This window comes from Nasonia vitripennis, chromosome 1 (assembly GCF_009193385.2).
Source record: "Nasonia vitripennis strain AsymCx chromosome 1, Nvit_psr_1.1, whole genome shotgun sequence".
Classification (NCBI taxonomy): Eukaryota; Metazoa; Arthropoda; class Insecta; order Hymenoptera; family Pteromalidae; genus Nasonia; species Nasonia vitripennis.
Genome location: NC_045757.1, coordinates 3,221,563 through 3,241,122, shown reverse-complemented (window position 1 = coordinate 3,241,122; position 19,560 = coordinate 3,221,563). Strand labels below are relative to the sequence as shown.

Below are 19,560 nucleotides of genomic sequence, written 5' to 3'. Positions count from 1 at the left end.
CCTTACACTATGTACTTCGGGTATGCGCGCGTTGGAAATGGATATGCATAATAATTTATTTTTTAACAAGTAAACAAAAAAAAAGAGTAAGGGATATATCTAGATGTATGCGTTACATATTTAACTCTGTTATTACTTACAACGATGGTTTTCCCGTTATTATTGCGTTGTGTTCGAGTTTAAACGTTCCGATCTATATAGCATAGTAGACTATTTATTATACAGAGAGATTAAGTTAACTATTGATCGTTATCCGTTCGAATTAGTTCGAGGAAAGAAAGAATCGAGTATGGTAGGAAAAATAATGTACGACGACACATCAATGCGGCGAGAGAGCCGAGGCGAGGAAGAAACATCATCAGAGCCTTTTCTTGAAGCTATATATAATTAATATACGTTAAACGCATAAACGCGAAAAATGAGATCAATTATGTAGACTATATTTATAGGCTTGTTAAATTCCCGCATACCTTACGTATTTCGGCGGACATATATATATATATATATATATATATATATATATGGAGGCAACTTTACAAAATTCCCGGTACCTGTCAGAGTGATAATTTTGTATAAAAAAAAATTTTAAATGTAAAAGAACGTTATAATATGGACTTGTCGGAGAAAAGGATATTTTTGGTGCTATGCGAACTGCTGCAGATTAAAAAAAAAAATAAAATAAAAAAAAAATACGGAGCGTAGATTAAACAAAGCCCTCAAACGCCCAAATTGCCCGCATAATCATAAGTTTATGCTTTTCAAGTCGTATTTTTCGAAAGGTCGAAACTGTGCGTTTCATAAGCGTGTATCGAATTGCGAAATCGTTAAAATGAGTTTTAATCAAGCATCAGTTGATGTAAATCAAAACAAATGGTATACCGTCCAGTGATTCTCCTTTTTTTTTTTTTTTTTTTTCCTGTAAAAAATCATAAGAGTCAATAACGAAAACCGAATATGATTTTCATCCCGAAGATCGGAACGTGCGAGGAAGAGACGAAGGATTTCGTGGAGCGAAAACGACGTGGTAAAGAAGATCTTCGTTGAATGCACAATGTAAATATAATTAAGGTTGCGTAAAGAGTGTGAGTAAGTATAAGGGGGTGATAATGTACGACTTTGATTATAGCCTACAAGAACGGAAATGAGAACCAATGTTATTGTAATGTTCAGTTCGCGAGGTGCATGCACAAACAGATAACAACTAAACTGAAAAATTATTCCTGTTCACATATCGATGTATACTGTATAAAAAAAAAAAAAAGAAAAAAAAGAAGAGAAATATATGTGTCTACAGTACTTAAATCATTTTACATCGTCTCTGCGATGTTCATTTTCCTTGCGAACGTTTCGCCCAACTTTCCTTGTCCAAATACGGCAGCGGGTGTGGTAGATTAAAGCTGACGATTGTGCCAGAGCCAATAAGCTCTATATCCTTTTGTTATAAGACTGCGCACCGCGGATCGAAGTAGTTCAGTAGTAGAGCAATATTCTGGAGCTCGATTTACCTTATATTTGTGCATTCGATGAGTATGACGTTTTACGTTTTAGAGAAAATTATATTTTACCTTGCAACGGGTGTACAGAATTAATATATCTATTAAAAAGATGATCAGATCTGTTAACGAATAAATTCATAGTCGCTTTATTATAGAACTATCGAACGGTTTTAAAGAAACTCATTTATTAACTAACTTGCCAGGCACCACCTTATCTTTCGATCCAACTTACATATTCTTAAAAAAAAAAAAAAACGGTAAAATACACGAAAAGAGGTAGGCTAGAACTTCGGGCAGTTTCTCGATAATCTAACCGCCATCTAGGTCAAAGTGCTGCTTCGTTTCGGAGGTCTTAATTCGCGTAAGTCTTTTTTGGGTTTTGCTTATCGGACAGCATTTAGGCATTTTATATGATTTTGAATTTTTTAAGCTTTACGCGCGCTTTGTTTTCGCGCTATAGCGAACAGCTGTTTTGGCGTTTCGGCGCATGCGCGCAGTTTTGTAAAAAAATTACAGTGACAGCTATCATAACCTCCACTGCGGTCGTGATTTATCCTGCTAAACCTACTGTATTTCTATAATTTATCCTTAGTTAATTAACTTCTTACTGGATCGGATTAATACTTTTCGAGGGTGTTAATTGTTCGTCTATCAAGTGGATCATACTAACATCTCGGTTGAACGTAGGTTTAGCTATTGTTGAAGAAACATCTGACGGAGTATTTGTCATTAATACATTAATACATCATCAAAATGGTAAGAGAAAAGCTAAATATTCATTTTTCCTTATTTTGGCAGTAGATCTATAAAAAAAAACTTACTTATTTTGCAGCGGTTTCGTTTTCTTGGAGATGTCGACTGCCCGGACTGGCTACTCGCCGAAATTTACAATTTGTCGCAAATGGTCTGTAATGATCAAAATCTTTACGTGGCTTGCATAAATGTTTAGATACATATTTTTCATAGCTCAAATCAAATTTTGTTTACTTTTTAGTCTTCTTCAAAGATGAAAACACTAGGTCAGATCGTTATCAAGTCGATTGTTGATGAGGAAATTGATGTGAGTGATTATTTTTTATTTGACAATGTAAACTTATATCAAGTTTTTTTTTCATTAATTTTACAGGAGGAAAAAGTTAACAAAATTGCTCAGGATTCCAAGCTTGGTAAGCAATGAATTTAATCACTTTGATACATCTTTGAGAAAGTTTAATCTCTTTTTTTCCTTTGGTAAAGAAATTGGAGAGCTGAAGGCAATCATCGCTGCCCTAGAGATGATCTTCACATCATCAGCCAGGAACAGCGTTTCACCGGCTGATCTTAGCAGCGAGCTCCAGCAGTTGGGTCTACCCAGAGAACACAGTACGGTGATATCTAGGCTACATACAGAAAATTGTGCACAAATATCCACTATATTGACTGGACAGTCTTTAAGATGTGAGTGTATTTTCAAACCTTTATGAGAAAATTAACATTAAACTTTATGAGCTGCATTTTTTTACAGTGAGCCGGCTATCCTCGATAGAAATAGTGCCTAGTGAAAGCACATCTCCATTCAGTAAAGTGGCACTGAAAATAAAAACTGTGGGAGACAAGGAAAAGGAGACAACCATCAATATAGCTCAAGATAAGCTGAGCGAACTGTTTACCGAATTAAAAAGTGTGAGATCATTGATGGAGCAAGTGCTTCAGTGATTGCTGAGTTACTTACTGAAGGCGATGAAAATGAATTTCACAAAATTATTAAATTTGTAAAAAGATTGTAAATTTATATTGATGTAGCTTAAGTTCTGTTTTATACTAATGGAAAAAAAAACGAGTTTCCAGAAAGTTGTTGAATAATTTTATTTTATTTTTTTGGTAAATGAATATACAAAGTTTACATTTAGTTTTCAATGGCTTAATACAATGCTCAAATAATATTGATACGTTGTGACAATAATAGTGCCGCTTCTGTTATAATTGCGCTGATTATCGTATATTTTTACTTTTCATGCTCCAAAGTATTGATGATTTTCTTTTTCATAATTTACTCCTTGTAACCTTAAATAACTAAATTCCAGATTGATATTATTATTTTACGGTTTATAATTCTCGACGAAAATTAACAAGCGGTCAAATCATGTTCATCATCGCAACGTAATTCTTGAAGTACTCATAAACTAAAATAAAATATGCAATAACTGAACACGGTTAAAAAACAGTCGAAGAAACCGATAGAAACATTGAAAAAACTGATATTTATTGCATTCAAGTGCTACGAATGAAATTTTGTTTCTCGTAGCGCACGAGCCATCGGTGCTGCTTTTTGTTAACCGAGGAAATTCGAATAAATACCGATGCTAATCTAATCAGTCTTTATACAATAATCTTACACGTAGCTTTTTACTTGTTTAATTTTATTAATTATTTACAGTCCTTGTGAAATATAAGTAACGACTTGCATTTCGCGATCGCACGAAGCAGAGTGATCGGTTATTTTTATTTTATTCTTGTTTTTTTGCCTGTGACTGGCTACACATTCAGCTCCATCTTGAATTTGACAAAATAGGTTTTATGAGACAATGTTTTCTTTTACTCTCTTTTCTTAGGGAAAAAACACAGAAGGCAATTCGAACAATAGTCCTTTGATCCAGATATCGACGGCTTTCGTTACTTCAAATCGCACTTCTACTCTCGCATTGCTTGAAATTGTCTAGATAACATGATTAGTGATTTATAAAAATGTATAAAAAAGTGTAAAAAAGGAGGACTTTTTATCTAAATTCATTAAACAATTTACATTTTTACATTCAATTGATAAGAACGCAATTGCAATTTAGTGCACCAAACCGAACTATATAAGTGATGCAAAACTTGTAATGGAATACAAAAGAGCGAATACGTGCATTTAACGCTACAACGCTCTCTATTTCAAAGTAACGAACATCGTCCATTCCCATTTTCAACAGACATTACACTAATTCTGCGATTCTCACATTCTCTAAGAGTCTTCTCTCTTACACTTGAGAAAATTAAGAGATCTATCTCGAGTGTTTACACTATTTTCTGTTTCTCTAAAGACCAATAGAAAGATTAGAACTGCTGACTCCAGACGGTAAAAAAATATGTCCGCAAAAAGATAGCGCGCTCTTTCTTTTGACATTTTCAACTTTTTTCTACTCTTGGTTTTTAATGTGCCTTACGGCGAAAGCGCTACTCTGCTAAAAGTTAAATACCGTCAATGTATGATAGCCCTTGTTTTTAAATTTTGTATAAGGGTTGATTTTTGATGGTACAGTACGATTTCTAATGATGATGATTGATGATGAGAGATGACGAGGATAAAGGTACGCTCGATATCCGAGGTAGGCGTTTTAACACTTCTATTGTCGCTTTTTAAGGTCAAATTCCCTGACTTTCCTTTCTGAGTTACAACTATTGGTTCTTGCATGACACCGGAAAAACACACTGGCTGGGTTTATTTTTGAAAAGTTTGATTTTCGATCTCGTAAAATTAATCACATTCAGCTACTCTATTAATAAAATTGAATCAAACTCGGGATTCAAAAACAACGTACTCTATTTCTAATTGCATTAGAATTTGCAAAAATAGCCAATGTTATCTCTTCCAGCGCCGACTATATATCCTGCTATTTAAAACTGCGATCAATCGATCAGAATTAAACGCAGCTTTTCTATTGTTAAGAGCCTCTGTATAATCCTAGTGAATGTCGCACACCGTATTCCTATTACAATTCACGATACTAGACTTTGCATTATTACTTTTTTTTCAGACTTTGTCGCTTAGAGATCGTTCGAGCTGGTCCTTCATACTTGATATGTACGATCGGCATGACGTTTTCGATGAGTATATAAAGCTCCGTGCTGCCGCTCGCGATTACTTATTGGTCGTTCTTCGAGTATAATATATTAAATATTACTGAACGTACTTGAGCTGTTCACTTTTTCCGGCAAAGCCATGTTGCCGGAAAAATTCCGTTGTTTATTTCTATGTAATTAACATTTATTTTGAAAACTCATACAAGTCTCGATACTGTAGTCTACCACGACGAACGACTGATGGTAAGATACTCTACCGGGACTCGTCAGATTTGATGTTCTTTCGTTTACAGAATATGATTTCTATGCAGTATGAGCCTATAGGTAAAGTAGCACTTTTTCAACCCCGCGATAGTTATAATAGAGTAGGCTGTAAAAGTATGAGTTTTACTGTTTCTTTTATTTTATCCCGGTGCAGGATCTATCTATCTGCGTTCAATCACAAATGCGTTTTATTTACAAAGAAAATATATAAAAATGAAGAAACTCAAAACGAGTCGTGAAATAAGATTCGCAAATGCTTCGAACGAATGGCAGTAGTTCGCTTCAGTAGCGCAAAGATAATCTCGAATGCTTCTTTTGAGAAATTTCAATGTGGCTTTGTTAACGATATAGTCATAGCTTGATGCTCAAAGTGCGAATGTACTACTGAGGAAGGAATGAATTATCTTAACTTAAGAACTAAGCCATGAATATAATACGTCAACAGACAGATAATCCAACTAAAATTATCAATTAATCAAATACCACATTAGAACTACAAACATACCAAAAGTAAGAAATTTTTTTCGCCACACGCGAATTTTCTTTTTCACATAAAATCGAGAACACAGAAATGGTAAGCTACCTTTTTACCGTGAATAACTTAGCCTAATTGAATCCAGATATTATAACATTCTTAAAGCGGTAAAAAGATAACGACGCATAGTATGTATTATATATACAGATTAAATTACTCTTACATTATAAAACACTTTCTCGAAACAAAGCCCTTTAAAATGGTGCTCGTGACAATGTACAGAGGTTATTATTGCAACATAATATACAGTGTTATTCTTCGATATAGAAAAAGCTTTTTCTTTTCAAGTATAGGTACAAAACATCCTCGATGCGACAACCTTAAATCCTACTTTCACTATTAGACGCGTCGAGCTTTCGTTACTTTGAAATGTGAAAGCTTCTATCAGAGCGTGCCAATAACGAACGGTATCTTATTTCAAAGCAACAAAAGCGCGCGTGTCTTCACTATGCACGAACCTTCATAAGAGAGCGATACACAATGATGGCGTTTACAATCATTAGAATATTTCAGATTTTCATATCATTTTTTCTTTTTTTTTCTTACCATAGAGATAAATGTATAGCATTTCTTGTTTCGATATAAATATTACGTAGATTACTTAAATAACAGTGGCGTAGTTTTTTTCATCTTTCAAGGCTTTCGGCGAGTCATCGACACTTTTTCGACTCTTTGCGAGAAAGAATCACTTCGATTCACGAGAAAGTTTTACACGTGTATATAAGATATGTTCGCTCGAAATAAATCATCGATCAAAAAGCTATAGGAAGTAAAATTCCTTCATTGCATATCTCGATATGTGCTAGTTTTTTTCTTGCAAGTCTTTTAATTTTTAGTTTAATTGCTTCGTTTTATTTGTTTAAAAGTCTCAAATTCTCATTGCTACGTGAAAGTGCCGTGAATCGCGGAAATCCAATTCGTGCCTTGAGCGATTTAAATTCCATATTCATTTCAAAGCTGAATATATGTATTTTTAATATAATAATATATACGAGAGCATGAGTATCTTCGCAGGAACATAAATCTCCTCGGGGAGGAATCTCATTCATACAGATAAACGTAACTCTCCGTACGTCGTCGACGTACAACGGCATCGCTTTAAAACGATTTTTTTTTTCAAATACACAAGTATTTTTTTAGGCTACAATTTATTGCCTCGGATTGTTAACCGTATAGTACGAAAAATCGAAATTCGATTGCACAACTCTCTCGCAGAGATCAGAAAATGGGAGAAAATCCGCATGCTTTCTCACAAATAAATATCAAACAACATAACATAACAAAACGTTAAACGCAACTAAAAATCTAAAACATAAAACCATTCAGAATGGCCGGATAAACAGATTCTTTAAAAGAAGAAGCGAAGAAACTAGGGATAGGGGGTATTCAGAGAATAGAACCTAGTTTGACGAGACGAGCGGTCAATGGGGCAGACAGGTGTCGCTGTCCCCACTGCTGGCCATGGAGAAGTTAGCCGAATCCCTATCGGAGTGTCTCGGCTGATGAGCCGTGGGGGCGGCGAGTTTGCCGTTCATGGACGGCGCCGGCGCCTGGGGGAAGGTGTGGTGCAGATGATGATGATGCCCGATGGCCGCAGCTCCACTCGCGCTGGGCAGAACGGCACCCCATGGCTGGACGGCCGTGGCCGGGGGGAAGCGCTTGACGAAGGGGTTGGGCCCGGCGTGCAGCATCAGCCTGACCCCGTTGTGATGGGACGGCAGGGTCGTGTGGCTCGGCACCGACGGCTGCTGCTGCTGACCCGGTAGCACCACTTGGTTACCTGCGCGTTCATACAACACGTAAGTTTCCAGGGACGAGGAGGAGGACGAGGGGTAGCTGCGATCGCTTAGCGGCCCACCTGGATGCCGGGGCTGTACGGAGCCGCAGCTGCCACTGGAGCCAGCCAGGCTGTTCGAGGCGGCGTGGCTAGACGCGTGGGGCAGGGGCATCGTCGAGCAGTGGGGATAGGTGACCACCGGCTGGGTCGGGTAGTGCGGCAGCGTAGCCGAGGACGCCTGGATGGAGCGGAGCTCGTTGTTCTCGGTGAACGAGGTCATGCGCATGTTCGTCGACCGTCCGAAGGGCTCCTCGCTGAGGGCGGGGGGTTCCTGGAGCTTGGGCCGCGAGTTCTTGCGCCGGATGACGACGGTGGCCTCGTTGGGGTTCTCGAGAATGACGGCCGCAGCGGCGAGCTCACCGTTGTAGAGGGTCGTGCGCGGCACCTGCTGCTGCGGCTGGACCGCCGCGGTCTGAGCCATCATCTGACTGGGGGGTTGGGTGCCCCGTTGAAGGGAGCAGCTTCGCCAGTTGGGCTCCTCGCGCGGCTCGTTCGTCAGGTCCTCGACGCTGTTGGCTCGACGATGGGAGCTGGCGTTGCTCGCGTTGCTGGCGTTACTGTGGACACCGCTAGAGGATGTCTCGCTGTTGCTGCTGGTGCTGTTGTTGCTGGCGCTGCAGTGACCGTTGAGAGGCGGTGAGTGAGAAGAGTCCGAGCGCGGGGTCAGCTCCTCGTGCGGCATACCGGAGTCCGCTCTGCGCAGGCAGCGGGGTTGCTGAAAAACCAAACGACGTCACGTCAGTCGCGTCTTAACGAATGTCTATTTGCATGCTTCGAGCAGATGCGATGTCTACCTGCGGCATGACTGCAGCAACGTGGCCGAGCGCGACGGACTCCTGGACAGCGGCGTTCGTCGGCGTGGGTGGCGGCAGAGGCAGCGGTAGTCCGACGTCCAAAGTCGGTGGTCCAGGAAGAGCTGATGGGCTGAGCATTGGCGAGGGTTCACCTTCCGAGGGCTGCAGATCGCGGTTGCCACTGGCGTAGTACGTCACCTGGTCGTCGTTCACACACTCCAGAAGCTGCCGCAATCAAAGTCAATCGAATTAGTGGTCGTTCTCTACAGAATCGATTCACTCGCTATGGTTCGCTTATGTATGAGACGTTCAATTTAGTCGAGAGCGATGATGTACGATTACGATGAGATGATGATGCTCGTTAATTCATGAGACACTATACGGTGAGAATGTTAGATGAAGCGTTTCCAACCACTCAGCTATATGAATTGTTAACGCAACGCAAACTGAAGTACACGAGGCAATGGATTGATAATGTATGGCGTGTTGTACACAGATGAGTAAAGCATAAAAAATGCATGCGATGTTAGTTATTATACTCTGAAATCATAACGATATTAGTGACCTATAAAGCCCAGCGTTAATCTAGGAAAGCGCATGAATCGTTAGTATAAAAATTGGCAAAGAAAAGCGGTACAAAAGCTTGAGAAGAAGCGAAAACACAAGAAGCGTGCTTCTCTTACATCCGTGAATTTCGGAATGTCGGCCCTACGAGGCGACAGCCATCTCCCCCACTGCTAGTAGAGCCAGAAAAAAGTGAAAAAACAACTAATAAGTGCTGTGACAGTAGTAAGCGTCTCTCTATATATCATATATTTGGTTTTTTGATATCAATGTAGTGAATTTTGAAAACTGTCAACAAATTAAAATCGTTCTGAGATCGATATACTATAGCCTTATGTGCATAACAATGGCAGACGACGATAATATTTATATAGATAATTCGGAAGCGTCGGTTATCGATCTCTCACCTTGTTTTCTTCGGAAGTCGTGTCATCGCCAAGATCATGGGCAGTCACTAGCGGAAGTTCGCGTAGCGTTGCGTAGTCCCCGTCGTCCTCGGGAACACCATCGCCTCGTCTGGCCTTTCCTTTATGACTAAACATCAAAGCAAGGCGTCGTTAGTTAGATTTGATTTGCTCGTTATGATATTAGCATCGCCAACGAGTTTCACAAACAGCCACGAAAGAGGCCCCCGAATATTGAAACGTGCAGGTCACACACATCCACGTGATACACAAATTTTGAATAAATTTTGCAGAAATCCGTTAAAACACTTAGCCTATGGTATTATGCCTTAATGATTAATTATGCATGTATATGCGTTAATATGTAAATTTATTTGCAGCATGGGTAGAAAAGGTAAACTTGGAAAGAAGCTCGTTAATTAAAGTTTGGTAAAGTGGATTCGGTTGACGGAATATTATTGAATAAGTTTGGATGGCACATCACGGGAGGAACGTGGGGAGAGAGGGAGAGATTGGAAATCGACTTGAATGCGAAATTCGATTTGGCTGCATATCCGTACAAGGAGGAGACGAAGGAAGAGCCGGAGGATGTTAATGGCACTGATGTTCCTTGAAAGTTAGCCGAGGAGTTTCGCATTCGAAGGGATAATGCATATATATGTACAGGTTCTTCGACGAGACGACAAACGACATTTCGCTTACGCACACAGATACGCAGACGCAATATCGTAGGTAAACAGACTGCAATTTGCACGAGTTAATTTTGTTTGTTATTATTTTGCGTGGCATAATGGGTTTCGTGGGGCGCATTGGTGAAATCATGACACGAGTTTTTGATGATTATAAACTCTTTATATTTTCTTAAACGATGTGTAGCATCTATAGGTCTAAATATATACGCATATTTAATATAATACAAGCCTTATATTAGTGAAACTAAAGCTAACGATCTCTTACGATTCGTATGAAAAAATATTTACATAAAAATGATAGTGGCGGTGACGTTACTCGCGTAAAAAGAAGATTGGTGATTCGCATATATGTAATCTAAAACTATATAGTGGCCTTTTATCTCATTCACACTACGACCGATTATAACGAGACTAGAGGTACTTAAATGAATAAAATTAATTTGTTCTCTGCGATTAACATAAAAGTAAAATTTCGTCGACAAAAAATAATGAAATCCGGTTTACATCAACTGTTAATGCTATTACGTATATAGAAATGAATGAAGATTCATCAGTAAGCATAATAATCAGATCTCTCGAATCTCCATTCATCCCGTGAACTCGATGCGAGCGTACATGAGTCATGACGTTAATGAGGTATTACACAGATGGAAAAAAGTAAAGCAACGCAACTGTGATCAAACAGCGCTAGGAGTGAGCAGACAACATCAAAGACAACGACACCAAGAAAAGAGGAGAAGTAGTAGTTACCGCGAGCCTGACGTACTAGGCAGGTCGTTGAAGGTCACTTTCTGCTTGAGCTTCTTATTAAGCCAGCCCTTTTCATTGGATTGTCCGTTACCACCGCTCGAGCCGTCGCCCGCTTGCACGGGCGACGGTCTCAGTTTCGGCCTCAACCAGTAGATCTGCTCGTCGCCGTCGGCCGCCGACTCTGGGTCCATCGAGTCCAAATTGCCAGCTGAACACACGAATAAAAAGCACGCGATTTAAGTAAAGGCTGCAGTGACAAAAATGCTTACACTCGAGCATTACAAGAATACCAACCTTGAGATCGAGCCTTGCGCTCCATAGCCGCTTTCTGAATGACACTCATAATGGCTTTCTTAGGACTCGTTTCAGCAACGGTGTAGGTCCTGCCGTTACCGACAACTAACAGTGGAGCTCCGCTGCCGTCCTCCTCGTCCTTCCTGTTGACGAGATCAACATCCGTGACTAGCTTGACGGATCTCGCGGATCGGACGGTGGCTCTGCCAATCGTAACTCGAAGCTTGAACGTCCACCTACGCTTGAGACTCAGGAACAGCCAAATTACAAGCCAAAGCCCAAGATGCATTATCGAACCGACGATGCAGACAAACACGACACCATCCAGACTTCCTCGGTAGACCACTGTGTAGTCGTAGAGAAGCGGCGCGCTGCAGATGCCGATGGCAAGGAAGAGACAGAGCGCGGCCGGTTGGGTCATATAGGTCCAGCCCATGTCCTCGGAACGTCGACGACCCTCCTTCGACATGATGACTCGGCGCTCGCGCTCCTGATTCAGGAAGCCCGCGAATCTACCGTACGCGTATAGGTACATCACCATACTGGAGCAGAGCACCAAAAGCGACGAGAGCGCGAAAATTCCGAGGGTCACGTGCGGATTCAAAAGGAAGAACCGATCGCTGCCGAAGAAGCTGGACAGCGCGCCTATACCGCTCAGGGTGCTCGTGGTCGTGGGGACCGTGCGGTGACGCAGAAGAGGTAGAACCTTCATGGGGCCTACTACCTGGATCTGAGAGAACAAACGGAGTTTTGCATTTCGATTTAAAATATTGCAATTATTTTTATAAAGATTGATGAAGAAATAATGTGCAGGAAACTCACTTTGTAAAGTATAGACATGCCGGCATAAGCGAGAAGACTCTGGGCGGCATTAGCTACAAGTTGGATGCTGAAAATCGTCCCAAGCGCCTTGTTGGTAGCCCAAAATACCGCAGGATATCTCACGGAGTAAACGCCTAAGGCTATAGCGTAGTTGAGATACTCAAGCGTGATCGGCCCGTAAACCTCGCCTGCAACGAAACCAACACATCGATCAATAGGGAACTTAATTAGTGAGCAAGATTTTCCCGCAGCCAAAACAAAACAAAAATCACTCACTCGTCTCGTCGATCTCCAAATTCAGGCTCTCCGGCCGATCCAAATCCGCCAGACTGTCGAAAGTGAGCGGCAGACTGTAAGCGCTCATATTTCCCGCGCTAGTCAGTCCTGCAGCCGTGGGTCCCTGTCCGCTCTGCTGTTGTTGGTGTCTCTGCTGCTGCCTGGCTATGGCCGAGTTTTTCTTCATTTTCGGCCGCAGCCTCTGCTGGACGTTCCTCGCGTTCATCTTCGAGGTCGGCTTCTTGCTCGTCGACACGGTCGAGGCTGTACCGTCGGAGGTGGCAGCTTCGGTGGAGTAAGCACTCGTGGACGGCGTCAGCCGTAGGAGCGTCGATAGTTTCGTCGGCTGGGGCAACGCCGAGGAGGTGATCTCTTCGAAGCTACTCGTGCTGTTGAGGATCTCGTCGAGATCGATTTCGGAGTAGGGCTGAGCGCTGGTGTAGTAACCGCCTCCCGGCGTCTGACCAGAGGACAGACTCAGACTCACGTTCTCCGGGATGTTCGCGAAAGGGTTCCGGTGGTCCACTATCCAGTCGAGATCCGTTCGCCAAACAGCGTCTGAAAATTGGAAAACAATTTGCTCAATGTTAATAAATTATTTAAAATCGCTGGCCATTTAACCGGCGTTTCTCGCGCGAACCGTTATATATTCATCCAATATTTACCCGAAATTACCGGAACCTCCCCCTCGCTCGCGAAAAACGACAACCTATAATAGCAGGATCGGGAAAGCGCAGCGTTTGTTTACCTTCCAAAATCGCTGCTGCAGCAGCGTCAGTTAGTTATTTTCCCGGAAAAAAAAGAACTCGTGTAAATAACAGACGCGGCCGGAATCACCCGTCGAAAATATAACGGGCGCGCATTCGTCGGGCTTTTGATGTTATAGCGCACACGTTGAACGAACGACTGGATTGAAAATAGCCGCAGCAGCAGCGCAACGGAAATTGCATTTCGCCGAAAATTTTTCACAATTAGCCTTTCGCAGTCGTCGCTCGCGCATTTGAATTTCAAAAGCTTGCACACACACACACGCAGAGGAAGAATATTCGAGCTGCATCAGAGGAAAAATTCTTAAAGAAAGCCTCCTTTGAGTCTCCGCGAATTCGCGCGCGTCAAAGGCATTTTCTCGGCTTTTACGTTTCGCGAGAAAGAGAAAAAGTCTCTTCTCTTTGTTCCCGCCTATTAAGCCTCCTCTTTCTCGCGCGCGGCAGCTTTTCGCGTATTTATATCGACGACCGTGTATAATTGCGTCGCGGGATTAGCCGGAGCTTTTAATCCGCATGCAGATAGCCAGTAGGGGGAGGAGGAAAGAAAGCGACGGTTAATCCGGATTAGGAATATCCTTTGAAGGTATGAGCGGAAGATGCGATTAATTGCAGCGGGAAAAATGACTGGTAATGAAGCTGATAAGGGCTCCCGCTATACCGAGATTAATTTTAGTCTCATGGCTGCTCTAAGAGTTCGCCCTCCGGCGTGTAATCAATCCGTGTACGGATAGTTTGTTTTAGGAACGAATTTCTGCACGGCGTGTGTAATTCCGAAATTTAAGCGAACGACAGAAAATGAGGAGGGTCCGAGAGCGGTGTAATTAATCCGGAATTCCCATAGCTTCAATCTCTTTCAGCAGCATCGCGGCCGCAAATATCCATTGCGCGCGCGGCGCTTTAAAGCCTCTCGCGCGCGCGCGCGCTTTATCTTTTTCCCTCGCTATATAGCCACTAGTGCACACTTCGAGCTCGAGTCTTTTATTGCTATTACGCGTTTATTTTTTTTTTTTTTTTACCTTTCCTCGCTCCGCTTTTATACGGTCGTAATAAAAAGCTCGGGGAGAGAGAGAGAGAGCAGAGAGGAGAAGAAGAAAAACAACGAGCTAGAGAAGAGCGATAATGTAAATTAGAATTGTGTGCAGGTGAGGATTCTCTCTGATGCTCCTTTTTCAGCGAGAATTTCAATTTTTGTCTTCGACGAGTTCGCCACTTCTTTTTTATTCTCTGCACTTTCCACGCACACACATACACACTGCTGTAGTAGTCTCTAGCGGATGGCTAACCGGATTATGCATACTAGGTGGAGAAGAGAGAGAGAGAGAGAGACCGGGACAAAAAGCGAGTGATTAGACTCGCGTCAATTTGCGTAAACTAATTCGCTGGAACTAACTCGATTCCCCAGCCGACCGTGTCTGCAATCAAGGTCCTTGCACCTCAAGACTCGCTGCTCTCTCTCTCTCTCTCTCTCTCTCGTATAAAAACTTTACAGCCCTCGAGATGATTGTTATATACAGACACATACACTAGCGCAGAGTGCAGAGCGGTAAAAAGAGGGGAAAAAAGTATAAACGCTTCCTCTGTGCGCGCAGGATTACGAGTTACAGGTGGAAGAGAGAGGACTCGAGCTGGTGTATATGCACACGTACACGTACATACACACCTGGCCGATCAATACGCCGGCCACGGACGCGAACTTGGCCCTGCGCAAACACGTACACCGCCGCCAGCTGGAAAACGCTTCCGCTGCACGAAATTTTAATCGGCTGCAGCGCTTCGCGTCTCTCTTTTCCTTTCTCTCTCTCTCTCTCTCTCTCCCTCTCTCTCTCTCTCTCTCTCTCTCTCTCTCTTGAAATTTGAATTTTAATGAAAAAAACTCGAGCCGAGATTTTGCCCCCATAAATATTTAAGCGCGGGAGGTATAAATATCAAACGCGTGTCGACGTCGCGGTATAATTAATCCTGAAACTCGCGCGCGCGATCCAAGTTCCATTAGCCCGCCGCGAAGGAGCTCGAGTCCTCGAGAGACTACACGCGCGCAAGAACTGGGCCAAGTGTGTGCGAGTCGAGTTTTTCCTCAGCTGCCATAAGCTGCTACTCGAAATTTCACGCGTCGAGCGACATACGCGAGTCTTTGACGAAATTAAAAAGGCTGAAACCTGCTGCTTTGCCAAGTTTGATATACATTCGCAATTCCCGCGTAGAATATAATATATAGTATACGAAGGACGTTTATACGAGAGGCTGTATAACGAAAGCCTCGAGCGCGCCGCGGCTGTTTCTCTTTTCCGCAGAGGCGGTTAAAGTGGAAACTCGTGTAGTTATCATTGGCTATATAGCCGTAGCAGCCTCGTGCGCCGCCGCAGCGCAGCTTCGTCCATTGGCCTTTCTCTCTTTCTCTCTCGCTCTCGAAAGTTTCCTCATGAAAAAGGGGGGAGAGAGGGATTCAATTTTACGCGCCGGCGAAACGTTTATCAAGTTGGCGAAAGTCCGATTGAAGGGAAGGAAAAGTTTTTTTGCTCCTTAATAAAGCGAGAGCTGATATTTCCTCGATTGGATATATACGCGAGTTTATATACGCGTATAGTGTATTTACTCGCGGGAGAGAGACGAAGCTTTGAGGCGCGTCTGACCGAAGCCTGAGCCACTCCACTGATGCGCTAAAGAGCTAAGCGTGTTTACTCGCATAACTACCTCTACGTGCGAATTAGCGATTCCATTTGGCTCTACTGCTGCTGCTACTTTTACGGCGTGGCTTTGGATAAATAATGTAGAAGAGCTGAGACGAGAGGCGTGTGCTTCCGCTGATTAAATCGCTCTTTCTTCCGACGAGCAGTTTTGTAGCCAATAACTCTAATGGCCCAGCGAGTCATCTTTACACGTCGAATCGAATCCGGTCATCTTTATTTTCCGCGCGGTATAGATATCTAATAGCCGGATAACGAAGGAGGAAAATACTTATACATAAACTGCTTACCCGGGCCCTTAATGCACTGTGTAACCAGATTCGCGAGTGAGAGCGAGAAAGGCTCGCTGAGAATAATTAATTTCGTTAATTGACAATGAGGAGAACAAAAATAATTTCCGCTAGACCGTGAGAGAGGAGGTTGTTGAACTACTGCTGCTGCAGCAGCGGCAGCAGACGGAGCCGGTATTGTTTAATTTTGCAGCAGCAGCTGCGACTCCTGTCTTGAGGAGGAGGAGAGAGAGAGAGAGAGTCAGAGCAGGAGAGAGAATGGCTCAACAGTTCGACAATGCTGCCAAGAGTAGACGGTTATCGCTGAAGTACTTCTCTCTCTCTCTCTCTCGCTCGGCTTATCCCTGCGTAATTACAGCGACTACTAGCAGAAGGAAAACTTGGAGCGAGAGTTTATACACTTCTCTCTCTCTCTCTCTCTCTCTCTCTCTCTCTCAGCGATGCTTTCTTTTTCCGAAACTATCAATCTTCGAATTACAAACAAGCAACGTTATCGAATCGCTGATAGCGCAGGTTTCAGAAACACACAGAGGGAGAGCTTCGCGCATTGAGATTCAACGGATTAGTCTGCGGGTTAATGCGCACGAATACCAGGCGTGAGAGTGGCCATTAGCGCGTAATTACGACGTAGTGTTGCCTGAGCGACATCGTTATTAACGAGCGCGCCGTTATAGCGGCAGTAGCATTACAAAGGAATAGTTAACGCGCATATATATATATATATATATACAGACGCCGGCTGGAATGTTTGCCGCCGTTGATAGCAGCAGCGGACGAATAGTTGCTTGTTTTTCACATTTTTGCTGACCTTTTGGCAGGAATCCAGCGTGGATGAGACGAGCCTCCATGAGCAGGGACGGCAGCAGGAAGCACATGGCCGTGCATAGGTGGACGAAAGCCGCGGTCGGGCCGCCGTGTCTCCAGAGATTGTTGGCCACCCCTGCAAAACGAAAGCGGAACATGTCGTGAGCTCTTTGATCAAAGCACAATCTTCGCAAGAAGAAAAAAGTCGAGGCGGATAAAAGTAAAATTCTCTCACCGGTATCGGGGTTGGCGGCGTTGAGAAGCGAGGAGGTGGGCGGATCGCGGCTGCAGGTGCTGAGCTGCCGGCCGAGCTTGATGCCGTCGTTGGCGAGATTGCCGAGCTTGAGGCAAGCCGCCGCTAAAAGGATTGGCAGCAGCAGGACACCCGTGCCCGCCAGAGCCAGACACGCGTGCAACTCGATCTTCGGCGGTGGCGCGTCCGCCGGCCACGGCAGAGACAGGTACGCTGTGGGGGAAATCAGAGACGTTGTACGTACGCATCGCATAAGGATATTAAAATATTACAGAATGTCAAGCGTGGACACTCACCGATGAACCTCCTGGTGCACCTGAACGCGATGTAAGCCTGGAAGCCGACGGCGATGATGCCGTACCAGACGGACCAGAGGCTGTTGAGGTGTCCCCGCGCGCAGCTCTCTCGTCGTCTGCCACGTCTACTGCTCGAGGAGAACCTTCCGTTGGGCAGATGGTGCTTGCCGTTGCCGGTGAGGTTGCTGATGCCGCCGGGCCCCGTCGAGGTGACGCCCTGCGCGTTCACGCTCGTCACCACCGGCAAGGCCTTTATCACCGGCTTCTTGCAGGCCTTGCCTCCGCTGCTGCCGTTGCCCAGCTGCAGACTCACCACCTCGTTGTTGTTCTCGTAACCCATCAGGCTTCCGCTTATCGACATCCTACTGCAAAGAGAGACATTTTTTTTTTTTAATTATGTAAGAGGCAGTTTTCCACGTGTGAAAAAAAAAATCCGTTCGCGCCTCCCGCAGATTTCCCTCGCGATTTTTTCCCATATAACGTCGATATCTATACATCTCTCTCGTCTCCGGGAACATTTCTTCCCGGCGGCGTCGCCGGTTTATGCAGTCTGCTTTTCATCCCTCGCACGGACATACACCCCCGCGCGCGTCTCTCTCCCACAGGAGTGCGCGGGCCAAATTTACGATCGCTCGTATTTTCTCCACCCTCTGCCTGACAGCCAAAGCGAGACGACGAGGCAGATACGGCGAACGTCGCGAGAGATAGCTGGTGGGCTCCTTTTTTTCTCTCTCAGTCGTGCTCCGGGGGCGTAATATGCGTGTCACTTGGCGCGATGGCTCCGGACTATTTATTCTCCTTTGCCAGAAAATGAGAGAGAGAGAGAGAGAGAGAGAGAGAGAGAGAGAGAGAGAGAGAGAGAGAGAGAGTAAGAGATGTATATGGGTTTAATTGGCTGGCGGAAGATGATTGATTCTTATCGGCTCGGATTGTTATTCGAAAAAGTTGAAAACGGCGCAGGGTGTCATCCAAATCCGGCGAGGCTATCGGAATAAACGAGGCGAAAAAAAAGAGAGGAAAAATGTTTCCCGGATCATTGGAAGCTGTCCCTCCGAGCTTGTTTCGTGCTTCCTCGCACTTCCGAAATCCCTTCTCTCGGCCCCCACACGCTCACTCTCTGATAGTCTCTCAAACTCGGATGCTTATCTTCCTCGGAATACAGGACTCGATCCTATATATCGAGATTACGTGGTCGACGACCGGTGAGCGAGCGAGAGGGAAAGAGACAGAGAGAGAGAGAGAGAGAGAGAGAGAGAGAGAGAGAGAGAGAGAGAGAGAGAGAGAGAGAGAGATAATAGGACAGAGCGAGTGGAAGGGCGTCGAAACTAAAGTGCCTCGTAAATTTCCTTCGTTTCCTTTTTTTTTCACAGCGGACGGTCGCTTCGCCGCTGCACCTCGTAAATTCGAACCTTTTGTCGCCTGGCCGCGCGCGCCGCTGCGATCGAATATATATCAGGCCGGCCGTATGATTTGTAGATGAAGATGTGAGCGGGTGAGAGAAGGAGCGAGAGGCTGCCGCTGATAAATTCGATAATAGATCGCGGTCTATTGATTCGTGTAATGCGCGCGCGGGTGTGAGCTTTCGAGTGTGCCGAGTTTCGGTTTTTTATTGTGGAGATTTAGTAGGCTGATTATTAGCCGGATTCTGATCACTCTAATGAGACTAATTTCCAATCATTAACTAGTAAAAGTAGTCGCACCCTTACGCTCGGTTACCGACGGTCGGTAATTACCATTCCCCTTACAATAGCAAAACCCTATTCAATCAAACTAATCCAGCATCCGAGTCCGCGAAACAAAAACACCATCGCATCCCTTTAAAAATGTATCTCTCCCCGAAGCATCGAGCGACAGCGAATAAAAAAGGGTCAACAATTTCCACGCGTCCCGCACCGTGGAAAAATCGTGTAGCGCGC

At 44.0% G+C, this 19,560-nt stretch overlaps 2 protein-coding genes across 5 annotated transcripts in view; one reads left to right on the top strand and one right to left on the bottom strand.

The window, feature by feature from the left end:
• Positions 1-1,980: 1,980 nt before the first annotated feature.
• On the top strand, positions 1,981-3,329 carry LOC100123758 (COMM domain-containing protein 4). Its single transcript, XM_001607414.6, has 6 exons — positions 1,981-2,252; positions 2,329-2,400; positions 2,491-2,556; positions 2,623-2,662; positions 2,733-2,933; positions 3,001-3,329. The coding sequence occupies exons 1-6, from the start codon at positions 2,250-2,252 to the stop codon at positions 3,189-3,191; spliced, it is 573 nt and encodes a 190-aa protein (XP_001607464.2). The 5' UTR covers positions 1,981-2,249; the 3' UTR covers positions 3,192-3,329.
• A 2,151-nt stretch (positions 3,330-5,480) lies between these two features.
• The window catches only part of LOC100123753 (protein tincar), a 34,339-nt gene continuing 20,259 nt past the window's right edge, over positions 5,481-19,560 (bottom strand). Inside the window, exons 3-14 of one of the 4 annotated variants that reach the window (XM_001607408.6) lie at positions 17,645-18,009; positions 17,331-17,561; positions 17,100-17,231; positions 12,551-13,108; positions 12,275-12,462; positions 11,453-12,182; positions 11,159-11,366; positions 9,720-9,846; positions 9,432-9,485; positions 8,749-8,973; positions 7,976-8,669; positions 5,481-7,897 (exon numbers count right to left, since the gene is read on the bottom strand). In XM_001607408.6, the coding sequence (XP_001607458.2) occupies positions 7,539-7,897; positions 7,976-8,669; positions 8,749-8,973; positions 9,432-9,485; positions 9,720-9,846; positions 11,159-11,366; positions 11,453-12,182; positions 12,275-12,462; positions 12,551-13,108; positions 17,100-17,231; positions 17,331-17,561; positions 17,645-18,005 (3,867 nt within the window). In that variant the 5' untranslated portion in view covers positions 18,006-18,009 and the 3' untranslated portion in view covers positions 5,481-7,538. Of the gene's footprint in view, positions 8,670-8,748; positions 8,974-9,431; positions 9,486-9,719; positions 9,847-11,158; positions 11,367-11,452; positions 12,183-12,274; positions 12,463-12,550; positions 13,109-17,099; positions 17,232-17,330; positions 17,562-17,644; positions 18,010-19,560 lie in introns of all 4 variants that reach the window. The other 3 variants (XM_008204765.4, XM_016981091.3, XM_008204767.4) reach the window with 3 other exon arrangements.

What these genes read in the sequence shown, in the direction of transcription:
- LOC100123758 (XM_001607414.6), top strand. An exon ending in TTGTTGATGAGGAAATTGAT is followed by an intron (nt 2,557 to 2,622) that starts GTGAGTGATTAT and finishes TTAATTTTACAG; the next exon opens with GAGGAAAAAGTTAACAAAAT. An exon ending in TGCTCAGGATTCCAAGCTTG is followed by an intron (nt 2,663 to 2,732) that starts GTAAGCAATGAA and finishes CCTTTGGTAAAG; the next exon opens with AAATTGGAGAGCTGAAGGCA.